Below are 13,200 nucleotides of genomic sequence, written 5' to 3'. Positions count from 1 at the left end.
ACAAGGCAAGCAGATCCCTCGCCCTCTCTCTCTGTCCGACACACTGGGTGTCCCTTATCGGAACCAGCACACGAGGGCGAGCACGCCATGCCTCCGCTCAATGGCATCGGTACATACCACTCAAGCCAAACCAGGCCGGACCACGGCAGCGGGTCGGGTATGGATCGCTTAGACGGACGTACCGTTTTGTGAAAAGGTGCAAGATGGTCAAATGTTGGCTCGTTCCCTCGGCAGGCAAGGCAATCACGGAGGCAGGGGAGGAGACAGCAGGGGCATCGGCGAATGAGGCCATCTTCTAATGTCCAATCACGCCAGATCTTCTTCGCTCTGGGATTACAAGGGCATGTCCATATAACTTGGCGGGACGGATGGTTTTCCCCGAGGCCCATCCTCTTGGGCTTGTCAGGCGTGCCCTCTTGACTTCTTCCTTCCGGGTCTCTCCTCTCTAGACCTGCTCGAACCTTGACCACCCGAGTCCCTCACACCCACCCCTATCGCCTTTACCGCTTCCTCGTTCTCCATTGTACCCGTCAGCATGAGCGGGAGCGCGACATCCATCCCTCCCCCTCTCAGCCAAGGCGTCGGATACGGCATCACCGTCGGCGTCGGTGCCGCCTTTGCCATTGCCATGATCGGCATAACCGCCCTCCTCAAGCGTTTCACCGGTGAAAACAATGGCCACTTCGAAACTTACTCCACAGCAGGACGAAACGTCGGTGTAGGCCTGGTGTGCGTAGCCGTCATCTCCTCGTGGGGATGGCCTACAGCACTGCTCAGCTCGAGCGTGGTGACGTACGATTATGGTGTTTCGGGGGCATTTTGGTTTGCCAGTGGATGCCTAGTGCAGATTTCATTCTTCTCACTCATTGCAATCCAGTCGAAGCTTCGGGCGCCGCATGCACACACCTCCCTTGAGCTGGTCAAGGTGAGATATGGAGCAGTGGCGCATTGGTTGTACATGTTCTTGTGTCTAGCGAACAATTTGATTGCTATAGGTGAGGAGAGGTCAAGTGGGGAGCACCCTTCATTGGTCGATACGCCAATTGACTGTGTCTCTCATCCCTTTCCATTCAGTGAACATGTTCCTCGGCGCATCTGCCACCATCTCAGCGCTCACGGGGATGAACACCGTCGCCTCCATCTTCCTTCTACCCGTAGGCGTCGTCGTCTACACCGTGTACGGCGGTCTTCGCGCAACATTCATCACCGATTACCTACACACCGTCTGTCTGCTTATCATCGTCACCTACCTCTCCCTCAAGACGATCACAAATGACCAAGTTCAATCCCCTCGACATCTCTTTGACCTGGTCAATCAGGCCGCACTCGCCACGCCCGTCTCGGGCAATAAAGACGGCTCCTACTTTACCATGTCCAGCAAGAGTGGAGTCCTGTTTGGCCTCCTGCACACCTTGGGTAATTTTGGCCTAGTGATCATGGACAGCTCCTACTGGCAAAAGGGCTTCAGCGCAAACCAGGCAGCAGCGGTCAGAGGGTACATCCTCGGTGGGATCCTTTACTTTGCCATGCCATTTGTCCTGGGCACCACAATGGGACTTGCGGCGGTGGGCCTGGGCACGAACCCCATCTGGCCCACCTATGGTCGAGCATTGAGCATGACAGAGCTCAACGATGGTCTGCCTCTGGCTTACACGGCCTATGCCACTGCTGGCAAGGGCGGTGCAGTAGCTGTCGTGTTGCTAATTTTCATGGCTTGTACAAGCACCTGCAGTGCTCAAATCGTAGCAGTGTCGAGTATCGTCAGCTCTGATCTTTACCATACCTACATCAACCCAGCCGCAAGGGACAAGGCGATCATCAACGTTTCCCGCCTCGCCTGTGTCCTCTTTGCACTCGTAGGCTGCGCCGTCTCGGCAGTCTTCTGGCGCATCGGTCTCAACCTTACTTGGACGCTGTACTTTCTGGGCATCATCACTACCCCAGGTATGGTCACTCTTCCACTCACCATCCTCTGGAAGAAGCAGACGAAGCTGGCCGCCATCGTCTCGCCCATTGTGGGAATCATGGGCGGTCTAGCTACCTGGATCTCCACCTCTTACGTCTACGGCAATGGAGAAATCAGCGTCACCACCACGGGCGCTCTGTTGCCCTGTCTGTGGGGCACCGTCGTCTCCTCGTGCGTGCCAGCAATCCTGACCATCGTCATTACATATGCCAAGCCGGACGAGCACGACTGGGACTGGTCTGGCTTCAATAGGATCAAGCTGGTGCACTACGAGGATTCTTCGAGTACTCTAGGCGAGAATGGCGGCGAGAAGAAGAAGCTCGCACCTTCTGCGCCCGACGTTATACGAGCGGTGCCTGCAGAAGGCGAAGACACGGAAGCCTCTCTAGAGCAGCACGATGGTGCCGTCACGAGCTTCAGCGACGCCGAGGTTCGCCGCATGAATCGCGCCTCCAAGGTATCTGCAGGATGGGGCATCTTCCTCTTCCTGGCCGTGTGGGTGGTCTGGCCCTTTGGGATGTGGGACTACGTCTTTGACTGGCAATTCTTCACCGGATGGGTGGTGGTGTCCTTCATCTGGATCTTCATCACGCTGCTGGTCGCAGTCTTCCTTCCACCTCTGGAGGGCCTACCGTTGCTGTTGCGCATTGTACGCGGGCTTGTGACGGGGAAGAAGGGTGCAGAGGCAGGAGATGGTGCGAGGAGGGGATCAGGACAGACTGAGCTGATTGGAAAGGAGAGCTCTACTCCTTCGAGCAGCAGCGCGTGACGCGGGGTATGCTGGCTTATCTCATGTACACCATCGGAGCTTGATGTAACTTGTCGAGGCTTGTGCTGATGATAGACTGCTAAGCTTGCATCTGGTAAGGTGAACTGAGCCTCTGGTCGAGTAAGATGACCGGGGAGGAGTAGCAGCGATGCCTGGCGCTCGGAGGATTGATCGGCGGTGTCAGCCGCGGGACTGAGCATCCGCGGGTGGCTGAGTGACGGCTGTGTGGCGCCGGGTGGCTTTGGACCCTTTTCGGGTGTTGCTCAGCCAATGACCGGCCTGGGTGGAGTGGAAATATAAGGGCGGGCGACGGGAAATGGACCATGGCTGCCGAACTTCACCGTCTGATCCTCTTCTCATCTCCTACTCAGAACAAAAGGCGTCGCAGTACTGCGCCCTCACCGTTGCCCTTCCTGGCTTGCCGTGCTGCCTCCTCTTCCCTAGGCGCTGTCCTCCAACGCAACCTCACAGCAGCAGCAGCCCCGCTCCGCCTCGCAGCATCTCTTCCCTCCCTACTGACTCGCTCCCCACTTCTCCCACCATCGACCACAATGGTAGCCACTGCTACTGCCGACAATTCTTGGCAGCCGGGAGAGATTCCTTCAACCATTGGAGCATCTCTGCAGAGCTGGCTGCGACCCAATCACCAGCCTCGTGTCCATCACCATCACCACAAGGGACATGACGCCACCAATGGCAACTCTTCCACCTCTGCCTCGTCCAACACCTCTGCCTCTGCATCGTCATCTTCCCTCTCCGCCTCCCAGCAACAACAAGACAAGGAAGCCAGGGCAGCCGTAATCTCCGCAGAAGCAAGCGTAGGCAACGACCCTGCAGCAGCTCAAGCCACTCTCCCCGCTCCAGGGGTAGCCCTCACCTACCCAGGCAAATGGGATCAGCTCTCCGCCCAGGCCGAGCTATACCTCTATGCTGCCGCTACGCCCTACTTCCGTGGAGCACATCTAGGTAACGTACAGAATCCACTGCACAGCTCTGATGTGGGAGCCTTTAGTGGCATGTGGGAGCAGGCGTCCGGCAAATCTACAGGCAAGGACAGCCAGGCAGAAAGCGGGGCTCACTCTAAGCGTTTCCCGGCTGAGCACAGGGCCACGATTGGTACCGCCTTGCACAAAGATGGGAAAGTCGGGTCCATTAGATGGGTTGCGGCAGATCCCGAGTTCAAGGAGGTGAAACAGAACGAAGCAAATGGTACTGCCAGCAGCAATGGACATGCACACGGGTCTGGATGGCTGCGATGGTTGACCGGAGCATCAAGCTCGACGACGCCGGCCAAGTGCCTCAATGTCCTCGAGATTGGACGACCGGAAATCACCAGGGAGGAGGAGGAGCGTGAGGAGAAGATCGTCGTCCTTGCTGGATACGGAGCTGGTATCGCCTTCTTCTACAGAGTGAGTCAGCTACTCAAGGATGAATGCCTTTGCCTGGTCAGAACGGCAGACTGATCTCTGTGATCCCGACCTTTGCTCCGCCCACAGAACTTTGCTGCTCTCGCCGCCCGTCCCAACTCGCGCCTCTACGCTCTCGACTGGCTAGGAATGGGGTCGCTCCTCCCGTCCCACATTCCACGTTCCCTCCTCAGCCATGCACTCAGATAAGACGCGCGTGGAAGCCGCCGAAGGCTGGTTCGTTGAGAGTCTAGAAGAGTGGAGGAAGAATGCTGGTATCGAGAAGATGACGCTGGTGGGACACAGCTTAGGAGGGTATCTGAGCGTGGCGTATACGCTGCGCTACCCCTCTCGCGTCTCTCGTCTGGTGCTCGTATCTCCAGCTGGAGTAGGCTTGCCGCCCGAGGAGCACGGTCAAAATCAAGGCGACGGCCACAAGAATGAGTCTACCTTTGCGCCCAAGAATGCTACGTATGTCCCGGATGCCTCGCGAGGCAACATCGATGCAGATGCCACCTCTGTGCATTCGCAGGATGTGGAGCGCGAGGTCCTCGAGTCGCAAGAGCACGCAGGCGTACCAGCGAACAAGGTTCAAGCTGAGCAGGACGCTCGCAAGGTGGACCAGCAGGCCAATGGAGCTTCCTCAAATCAGCAGCAAAAGCAGTCCACCGACACAGGTCCCAAGAGTGCTCCTCCCCCACCGCGCTTCTCTCCACGCACACGAGCCGTCTTCTCCTGGCTTTGGGAGCAGAACTATAGTCCCTTTGGTCTACTTCGCACCTCTTCCTTCCTCGGACCCTGGCTCGCATCACGCTACACTTCTCGACGCTTCTCCGCTCTGCCCGACGGGGAGAAGAAAGCAATTGCGGCATACACGCAGGCGATTTTCCTCTCAAAGGGAAGCGGGGAGTATTGCCTTGCCCATTTGCTCCTTCCTGGTGCGTGGGCGAGATTGCCAATTGCTACGAGGGCAAAGGAGCTGAAGAGGGAGCTGCCAGTGAGCTTCATCTATGGAGAGAGCGATTGGATGGACGTTGAAGCTGGGAGGGACGTGGTGAAACGGCTGAGGGAGTGGGGCAATATGGGTGGGGGAAGGACGTTCATCGTGCCCCATGCGGGGCACAACGTGCACATCGACAATCCGAGAGCATTGGACAGACTGCTGGGGAGGATACTAGACGCAAAGGCAGATGTGAGCGCTACGAAGGCGGTCGTCTGAGGACTAGTCAGTCAGGCAATCCACCATCAAACTTCTCCCTCTCTTCTTGGACTCGTCAACCTCTTGTATTTTCTGCACGATTGTTCTCGTCATTGCTACACGTCATGGATGTAATCGACATTTTCACTGCCGCCAGAACTCTGAGGAGACTCTCGCCGTGACACGCCGTCTTTGTCGTCCTGTTCTGGAACACTCAATCGCAATCGGTGCTTGGGCTCTCGTCTACAGCAGCGCCGAGCGAGTCAGGAGCGATGGACTCTCGCGGCTGCCTGCCGCTACCAGTGGCACCAGTGGAGGCCATAGTGGCACGCGTTGAGAAGCGGGACGAGCGTCGCGTAATTGGCGCAGCTGGCGCAGGGGCTGCCAGCGGTTGTACAGAGAAGGTCTGAGAATCAGCTTAGATCCCCAGGAGCGACTTTGATCACCACTCACCAGCTGCGTGAGAGTTTGCGCTCGCCTCTTCAGTAGAAGTGCTTGCCTCACCAGGACCCGAGCGATCCGGTGAAGACCCAGCGTCGCTCAACCCAGACGACGAGGACGATTCCATGAGTACAGAAAGAGTGCGTCTGGTGCTCGTCTGGGGATTCTGAGATCGTGCTGCATGGGCTTGGAACTGCAGGGATGCGTCCGGTCAATAGTGGCGGAAGATGAGCACGGTACCACTTCTCCTCCCCCTGCTGCCACTTACGATCTTGGCTTCAAGACCTCGTCGTTCAAACTCCAGCTATGGTGGTTTGCGTGGCGAAAGCTTTCTTGAGTCCAAAGCGCTGTAAGCACACGGATCCATGATACACTCACTCTCTTGATCTCGTTATCTTTCTTGCACATCTCTCGCTGATTTTGGTCTCTCTGCAGCGCAGCAGAGTAATTGCAGAGCTCTACCTCGGCGCGAGTCTGCAGGGATAATGTAAAGGTAGTCAGTCCGGCAGCTTCGACACAGCAGCAAAATTCCGGTGTCAGCCGAAGACTCACCAGCAGCCCACGTCGAGCTCTCTCCATGACAGTGTTCTCCTTCTCCACAGACTTTGCCTGAACATCTTCCAGAGTCTTGACCTGTGTCAGCAGCTTCTCTTTCTCCTGTTTGACGCTGAGTATGTCTTTCTCCAGCCCGTTCGTCTTTTCACGCAAAGCAGTTATCTCCTCAAGACGATCCTTGCGCTCGCTCGCCAGCGTAGCCTCCAAATCCTCTTGGTTCTGAAGTGCATTCTGCAGCGTGTGTGCCGTTCCTGATTCTTGTTCTTCAATTTCGGTAATCTTGCCCTCCAAGTCAGAAATGACTCTATGAGCGTCTTCCAGATCAGCCTTGTTGTTCTCGACAATCTCAATTACCTCGGAGTACTTCTCGTTGAGGTCTGCGAGGTCCGTAGCGCCTTGTGCTACTCGTTTCTCGGCAGCCTCTAGATCATTGCGCAGACGCCTGATACTCTCAGTAGCAGTTCTATTGCCATCCTGAGCTCCTTCGTAATCGTCAGTAAGCTCTTCGCATCTTCGCTGCAGAGTCTCGAGCTGACTGCGAAGCTGTACGACAGTGGCTTCGGCAGCAGCTTTGTCAGAGCTGATCTCGCCCAGGCGTCCCTTGAGGCTGTCAATACTTTGAGCAAGAGTGCCGCTGCGAGCTTTCTCAGCAGCGAGAGCACTTTCCATTTCCTGTGAAGACGGGGACCAGCACAGGAAGGGTGAGCAGAAAATCCACCTCGCAATGAGCGTACTACTCACGTGCTGATGATTGAGCTGTTTCTTGAGTCTCTCTTCCGTCTGTCTGAGCTCTCGACATTCCGCTTTGAGTTCGTCAACGCGCACGGCTCTCTCCTCAGAGAGCTTCGTCGTCTGCTCAGCACCTTTCTGACAGATGCGCAGGCTGTCGGTAGCGTCCTGCAGGCGACTCTCGACAGCGTGCTTCTCCTTCTGCAGACGCTCGATCTCCAAGGCGATCTCGTCTCTGACTGCGATCATTTCCTGCTGACGCTGCTCGGCTGCCTTTGCTGCTTGAGCAGCTAGGTCAAGCTGAGCGTTCGCTTCAGATAGCCTGACACAGTCACGCGTACGTCAGTGAGTAAGTACACGACTCGCAGCGCTCCTGACTAGCTACTTACTTGTTGCTGATGCCAGCTGCCTCTTCCTGAGCTGCCTTCAGCTCGCTTTGCCTACGACCGAGAACATCCTGCGAGCGAAATGCTAGTCATTGTGAATGCTGCTGGCTTGTTTCCTCTTCGGATGACATACTCACCGTAGATTGCTCGAGCTGCTCTCGCAACTGAACCTCTCGCCCTTCCGCGGCACCCAAGCTAGAGGCCACCCAGAGAAAGGTTGAGTCAGCATTGTCAGGTCACCCTCGCCCATTGTTTGCATCTTCACAACGCACCACCTCTCCAAGTCCTCCTTGGCCTTCTGCAGTTCAGCGTTGGCGATCAAAAGATCTTCATATCGAACTTCTAGCGCTCGATTTGCGCCATCCTTCTCCGCCAAGCGCTTCGAGATGTTTGTCACTTCGCCGCACTTCATCTCGTACTTGGCAAGATGATCTTTGATATCTCTCTCGAGATCTTTGATTTTCTCCTGCGCCTATGAGGTGAGGCACTCGTGAGCATTGTCTGCGGAGGCGTCAACAATGAAGCTCGATACCTACTCCTGCCCGATCGAAGAGCGCTTGGTCTCTGGACTGCTTGTGGTTCTGGACCTCGACCTCGACTGCAGAGGCGGAACATAGCACAAGCGCATCATAAGGCAGGGCACACTAAGTGACTGCGCTGCAAGGTCATGAAGCTGATGATTGATGCCAACTCACGATCTTCGATCCTCTGGATTGCCACCTTGACATTAGCAACTGCTTCCGCTCGAATATGATTGATGGTGTCCTGGAGACAATGACCGTCTGTCGTTACAGTGCGCAACATTCGACAAGCCGTCGTCAGCGAGCACACCACCTGCAGCCCTGACTGGTGTGTCCGAAAACTCGCCAGCATCTTTGACGAGGCATTCTGCCTGTCCGGAAGCTGCTTTACTGCGCTCGGCTTCTACGTTCGCACGCTTGTAGGCCTCGTGGTATGCAGCTCTCTGTATGTCAAGGTTGTGCTTGACCTCAGTAACACTGGACATGGGCATGAGGAGGCGGAAGATTCAACACCTTGATGGGTAAGATAAGAGGGCTGCAGCTTTTTCTTCCACCTCCTTACGATGACATCTGAGCCTGAGCTTTCGCGGCGACAGCTGCTGCATTCCTCTTGACATCGGTCAGCTCATTCGTCTTGTCAGTCAGGTCCTTCTTCAAGTTACTGAGCTTTGTCTCCTGTGGTGGGCAGCAGTGCAGCAGATGAAGTGGGCGTTGTTCGATTTCAGGCCCAGTGCTGCGTCGCATCTGCCACCCTGCGGCACTTACCAGCTCCTTGACGGCAGTCTTGAGCCCATCTCGCTCACGCCCAACGGCTTCGACGTTACGCAGAAAGTCCCTAGAGCCGTCATTCAAGATGCTGAGGTCAGGGGCAATAGCTCGAGGTCGTTTGTTAGCGGGGGCTCGCTCCGTGGTGGTAGTGGTAGTCTTGGCAGCTGTAGGGACAGAAGGCACAGCTCGAGCACCTTCGACGGGCGAGCTTTGCTGCAGAATGGTCAGTGAGCGCTTGCGAGTCGAGTGAGTCGCATTAGAAGCCGGCTGCAAAATGGTCGTGGAGGGTGCAGCAGACTTTGTGCTCTGCTGTTCAGCAGCAAGAGAGCTGGCGACGTCCAGCAAGCTCCTAGAGGCCTGGTCTGACTCGTTTCGAGCAACGCTTGGTACCAGAGCCTGAGTCGCGTTGTGCGTTGCATCAGCGGTAGCAGTAGCAGGAAGCTTGTTGCCGCTCATAGAAAAGAGCTGGGGTCCAAATCTCGCATTGCTCGACCGACCACTCTCGCCGAGCTAATAGACAGTGCAAGGCCGGGTGCAAGGCGTCAGTAACCCCGAAGATTCCGTCACCTCGAGGACCTGCATATAGGCTCACGACTTTTCGAATAGCGCTCCCACTGCTAATGTCTCGATTGCTGTTAGTGCGCGACTTCCACAGCTGGTCCAAATCGGGCACCGAGAGCGATTTCACTGAGACTGCGGTCATGTTCTTCTGTGTTGCGCTCAGCTCAGCAGAGGTATGGGCAGTGGTTGGTGGGGACTGTCCGAGCAGGAACTTGAGGCGTGGATCGATCGAGGAAGCCGCAGAAGCGCTTGTAGCATCTACCTTGGCATCGTTGAGCTGCTTGACTTCAGCAGCACGCTGCGCAGGCTGAGCCTCTGCAGCCACTCGACCACCCTGTCTCAGAGGAGCCACGGTGCTTCTGCCAAATGTGAACTTCTGTCTTACCATTTCATCCACATCTTGCGTCTCTGCAGCGCTTGAAAAGGAAAGGCGACGAAGGAAGTCGTCATTCTGAGGCGGGTACTGAGCTGATGCTTGAGGTGGGGACTGAGCTTTGTGAAGCTGAGCGGGCTGTATGCGTGCCTGTGTGTGGGGAGATGGGGTGGAAGGAGGGGCCATTATGGCCGACAGGGAGTGCTGTGTTGGGACTGTTTAGGGTGTGCTGCGATGTGTAGCTGAAGGTGAGTAAGTCAGTCAGGGGGCATGGAAAGGAAGTGAATGGTCAAGAAGACAGGAGCGCAGCCAGAAGGAATAGACGACCGGAAGTAGGTGACGCGTCCGGACGTCCTTTGCTGCACTTGCGGTGCCAAGTCTCATTTCTGTGACTCTAGAATTGGCGCTCATATTCGCCGGCTGAAGTCTCTATAATGTTTTGAATTCCGAGGATGAAAGACACACTGATATGCAGCAACTGATGTAGCCGGAACGACCTTTACAGACCCATCTCCTTGAAGGTGAGCTTCTGAATGGTCTGCAGCTGGATGTTGCTCGTTCCCTCGTAGATGGCTGTAGAGAAAGCACAGAGAACAGGCGAAAAGGGTCAGTAATACTTTCCATCTCGGCGTGGTCTGAGCTTGCAAATGACTCACCTCCGATCTTCGAATCTCTCCAGTACTTCTCGATTCCAGTCTCCCTGGTGAATCCCAGTCCACCAGCCCAGTCAATGGCGCTCGATCCAACACTAGCGGCGACCTGACTAGCGTAGAGCTTAGCCATGGCGGCCTGCTTAGTGAAGGGCCTTCCCTCCTCCTTGAGCCTAGCAGCATTGTACACCATGAGCCTTGCTGCCTCGATCTCCGTTGCAGCTTGAGCCATTTGGAACTGCATTCCCTGGAAGCTCGCCACGGACTGGCCGAATTGCTTGCGCTCAGCGGCGTAGCGAACACTCTTGTCAAAGGCGCCTTGAGCAATTCCGACCATTTGAGCTCCAATACCGACTCGGCCCTCGTTGAGAATCTCAATGGCAATCTTGTACCCCTTTCCTTCCTCACCGATGAGGTTCTCCACGGGTACCTTGACCTCATCAAAGTTGACAGTGCAAGTCGAGGAAGCTCGGATACCCAGCTTCTTCTCCTTCTTTGCAATCTCCACACCCATGTTCTTCTCGACGGCAAAGGCGCTGATACCCTTGTAACCCTTGGAGGGGTCACCCTGAGCAAAGACGATGAAGAACTCTGCCTCGGCAGAGTTGGTGATCCACATCTTGGAACCATTGATGATCCAGTGCTTGCCGTCGTCCGACTTCTTGCAAGAGGTCTTCATAGCGAAAGCATCTGATCCCGAAGCAGGCTCAGAGAGGCAGAAGGAACCCAGCTGGTCGGTGGCAAGCTGAGGGAGGTACTTCTCCTGCAGCTCCTTGGTTGCGTACTTGCGCAGCACAGTGTTGACCAGAGTGTTGTGGACGTCACATAGCACACTGACGGAGGCGTCGACCTTGGCAAGCTCCTCAATGACGATGATAGCAGCAGTGAAGGATCCGCCAGCTCCGCCGAGCTCCGGATCAGTCTCGATGGACATGAGGCCTTGATCAAAGAGACCCTTGATGATCTCTGGGTCCATCTTCTCGGCTTCGTCCATGGCCTCGACTTTTGGGCGCACGACATCCTCAGCAAAGCGAGAGACTAAGCAGAGAAAAGGAAGATAGGGCGACGTCACAATCGCTGGTCAGTCAGAGTTTCTCCGGATCGCTATCACAGCCTTTGGCAGCTCTCACTCACCAGCCTCCTTGAGCATCTCCTCCTCCTCAGTCAACTTAGCAAGCGAGTTGATCCCAAATGGGTTCTCAAACTCCTCTGCCCTCCTCACCGAGGTAGAAAAGGAAGCAGCAGCAGCAGCGCAAGGCTGTGCGGCATTACGAGGTGAGGCCAATACTGATGGTGAAGCTCGCGAGGCAGAGGTGGCCAGTAGAGAGGAGGAGGCTGCACCGGCTCGGGCTTGGCGGGCGAGAGTCCTGCTGGCCGGGCCGGCCGAGATGGATCGGAGCAGGGATGAAGAGGTGGTAGCGCGAATCGACATTTTGAGGGAGTGCTAGTGGATGTATTGCCACTGGACAGGTTGGAGTAGAGATTTATAGGGGTGGAAAAGATCCGGAGCGTGCGGAAGAGGTGGAATTGTGTCTCTTTGAATGCGGGGCAATGCGGTCGTGTCGGTCGGGCGTCAGCTAATCGCGGGTCGGCTGTCGGTTTACCGGGTGACGCTGAAAGTCCAGGCGCCGGCGCGAGCAGCCGCATCAGGGGCGCGGGCGGATGATGGAAATATCGGAACGGAAGCTTCACAACATGTCTCCCTCCTCGATCGCTTTTAAATGCCTGGAGTGGCTTCGCTACTGTCTATCGATTACAGCGTACGGATGAGCTTCTAGAGTACATGATCGTTCAGTCTTCCCTGTCACTGACTGCACTTGCCAGCGAAGCTGCCAAGACTGCCAGACCGCCGCCCATGAGAAGAGCGTTAGGCCGCTTCATCGATGCCAACATCCGGGGCATGCCAGAGTTCAGCGAGGCCGAGGCAGCAGCTGCCTGCCTTTGTCTCCTGACTCCATGGCTGATCATACCCATTCCTATCAGACCTCCAAGAGGCATGGCATAGCTCATCGAAGACTTCTTCTTGAGCTCATGCAGTCTATCCACCACTTTGCCCTCGGCCTCGTGTGCCCTTTCATTCGCTTCAGCCCTCAACTCTTGACCCTTTCCTTCTAGCTTCTTGCCCTGCTCCTTCAATTTCGCCTCGTCTTCCTTGACGATCTGAGTAATGGGTTTGCCAGAGAAGATTCGGGCCTCGCCATAGTCGAAGATGGCATCGATGATGTGCTCCACTGGCTCATCGAAGAGGACGGGCAGAGCGGGAATGATGGCCAGACCGAGCAGTGTAGGACCGAGAGCCTTGACGCGGTGGTTCTGAACAGACTTGAAGAGCGGTTGCGAGTAGTGGACAATGGAGTGAACGGTAAAGGCGGGCAGGGCCATGGATGCTAGACTCTGGAAGACGGCTCTCCTGGCTACGACGAGGCCCACGTGGGTCGTCTCGGAGTATTGCAAGGGATCACTGACGCCCTCGTGTCCGTGCAGTGATGATTCCTGCGTGACAGCAGCGACAGTCTTGTCACCTCCTGCTACCTCTTTGCCCTTTTCAGTGGCCTTGTGCAGCTTCTCCTCTGCCTCTTGAGCCAGACGCTTTAGCTTTGCAGAGGGATCGAGTGAGCTCTCCTGGGCCAGCTGTCGGTGTAGCTCGCGAGCCTTGTAGCCAGCATAGGCCACATCCCCAATGACGTAACTCCAGGAGACTGCGTAGAGAGAGCGTACCACGGCTGGCTTTGTCAAGGGACGGAAAGCCTCGCCGAGCTCGGATGAGTAGGCGCTGTATCGAATACCGGCTGTGAAGGCTGTTCGCAGACGGTTTGCGAAGACGGCGTACCTGGCCGGGCCTTCCTCCACAGTCTCTTGCACGGCATCATTAGGGAC

At 56.1% G+C, this 13,200-nt stretch overlaps 7 protein-coding genes across 7 annotated transcripts; 3 read left to right on the top strand and 4 right to left on the bottom strand.

Moving 5' to 3' along the window:
- Positions 1-535: 535 nt before the first annotated feature.
- Positions 536-2,735, top strand: BCV69DRAFT_288138 (hypothetical protein; the record flags this gene model as incomplete). The annotated part of the gene is made up of 2 exons (XM_025493609.1): positions 536-995; positions 1,075-2,735. 2 exons carry the CDS (start codon positions 536-538, stop codon positions 2,733-2,735), a joined length of 2,121 nt encoding a protein of 706 aa, XP_025346475.1.
- A 278-nt stretch (positions 2,736-3,013) lies between these two features.
- Positions 3,014-4,389, top strand: BCV69DRAFT_50354 (hypothetical protein). Its single transcript, XM_025495337.1, has one exon. It carries the CDS (start codon positions 3,059-3,061, stop codon positions 4,196-4,198), a length of 1,140 nt encoding a protein of 379 aa, XP_025346474.1. The 5' UTR covers positions 3,014-3,058; the 3' UTR covers positions 4,199-4,389.
- Positions 4,215-5,456, top strand: BCV69DRAFT_50470 (alpha/beta-hydrolase). Its single transcript, XM_025495338.1, has one exon. It carries the CDS (start codon positions 4,338-4,340, stop codon positions 5,358-5,360), a length of 1,023 nt encoding a protein of 340 aa, XP_025346473.1. The 5' UTR covers positions 4,215-4,337; the 3' UTR covers positions 5,361-5,456.
- BCV69DRAFT_50634 (hypothetical protein) lies at positions 5,339-8,163 on the bottom strand. The gene is made up of 10 exons (XM_025495339.1): positions 8,146-8,163; positions 7,723-8,048; positions 7,588-7,645; positions 7,454-7,521; positions 7,077-7,386; positions 6,333-7,007; positions 6,159-6,254; positions 6,049-6,084; positions 5,793-5,973; positions 5,339-5,720 (listed from the first exon to the last, which is right to left on the bottom strand). Exons 2-10 carry the CDS (start codon positions 7,860-7,862, stop codon positions 5,554-5,556), a joined length of 1,731 nt encoding a protein of 576 aa, XP_025346472.1. The 5' UTR covers positions 7,863-8,048; positions 8,146-8,163; the 3' UTR covers positions 5,339-5,553.
- A 366-nt stretch (positions 8,164-8,529) lies between these two features.
- BCV69DRAFT_300630 (hypothetical protein) lies at positions 8,530-9,859 on the bottom strand (the record flags this gene model as incomplete). The annotated part of the gene is made up of 3 exons (XM_025494478.1): positions 8,530-8,646; positions 8,737-9,249; positions 9,332-9,859. The coding sequence occupies 3 exons, from the start codon at positions 9,857-9,859 to the stop codon at positions 8,530-8,532; spliced, it is 1,158 nt and encodes a 385-aa protein (XP_025346471.1).
- Positions 9,860-10,156: 297 nt separating this feature from the next.
- Positions 10,157-11,848, bottom strand: BCV69DRAFT_262225 (acyl-CoA dehydrogenase NM domain-like protein). The gene is made up of 3 exons (XM_025490712.1): positions 11,458-11,848; positions 10,330-11,361; positions 10,157-10,246 (listed from the first exon to the last, which is right to left on the bottom strand). Exons 1-3 carry the CDS (start codon positions 11,753-11,755, stop codon positions 10,173-10,175), a joined length of 1,404 nt encoding a protein of 467 aa, XP_025346470.1. The 5' UTR covers positions 11,756-11,848; the 3' UTR covers positions 10,157-10,172.
- A 623-nt stretch (positions 11,849-12,471) lies between these two features.
- On the bottom strand, positions 12,472-13,173 carry BCV69DRAFT_241423 (hypothetical protein; the record flags this gene model as incomplete). Its single annotated transcript, XM_025490013.1, has 1 exon — positions 12,472-13,173. A coding segment is annotated over one exon (702 nt), but the record flags the coding sequence as incomplete, so codon positions are not given.
- Positions 13,174-13,200: the final 27 nt, after the last annotated feature.

Source organism: Pseudomicrostroma glucosiphilum, assembly GCF_003144135.1.
Source record: "Pseudomicrostroma glucosiphilum strain MCA 4718 unplaced genomic scaffold BCV69scaffold_12, whole genome shotgun sequence".
NCBI classification, from domain to species: domain Eukaryota; kingdom Fungi; phylum Basidiomycota; class Exobasidiomycetes; order Microstromatales; family Microstromataceae; genus Microstroma; species Microstroma glucosiphilum.
This window is presented reverse-complemented; position numbering and strand designations above follow the sequence as displayed.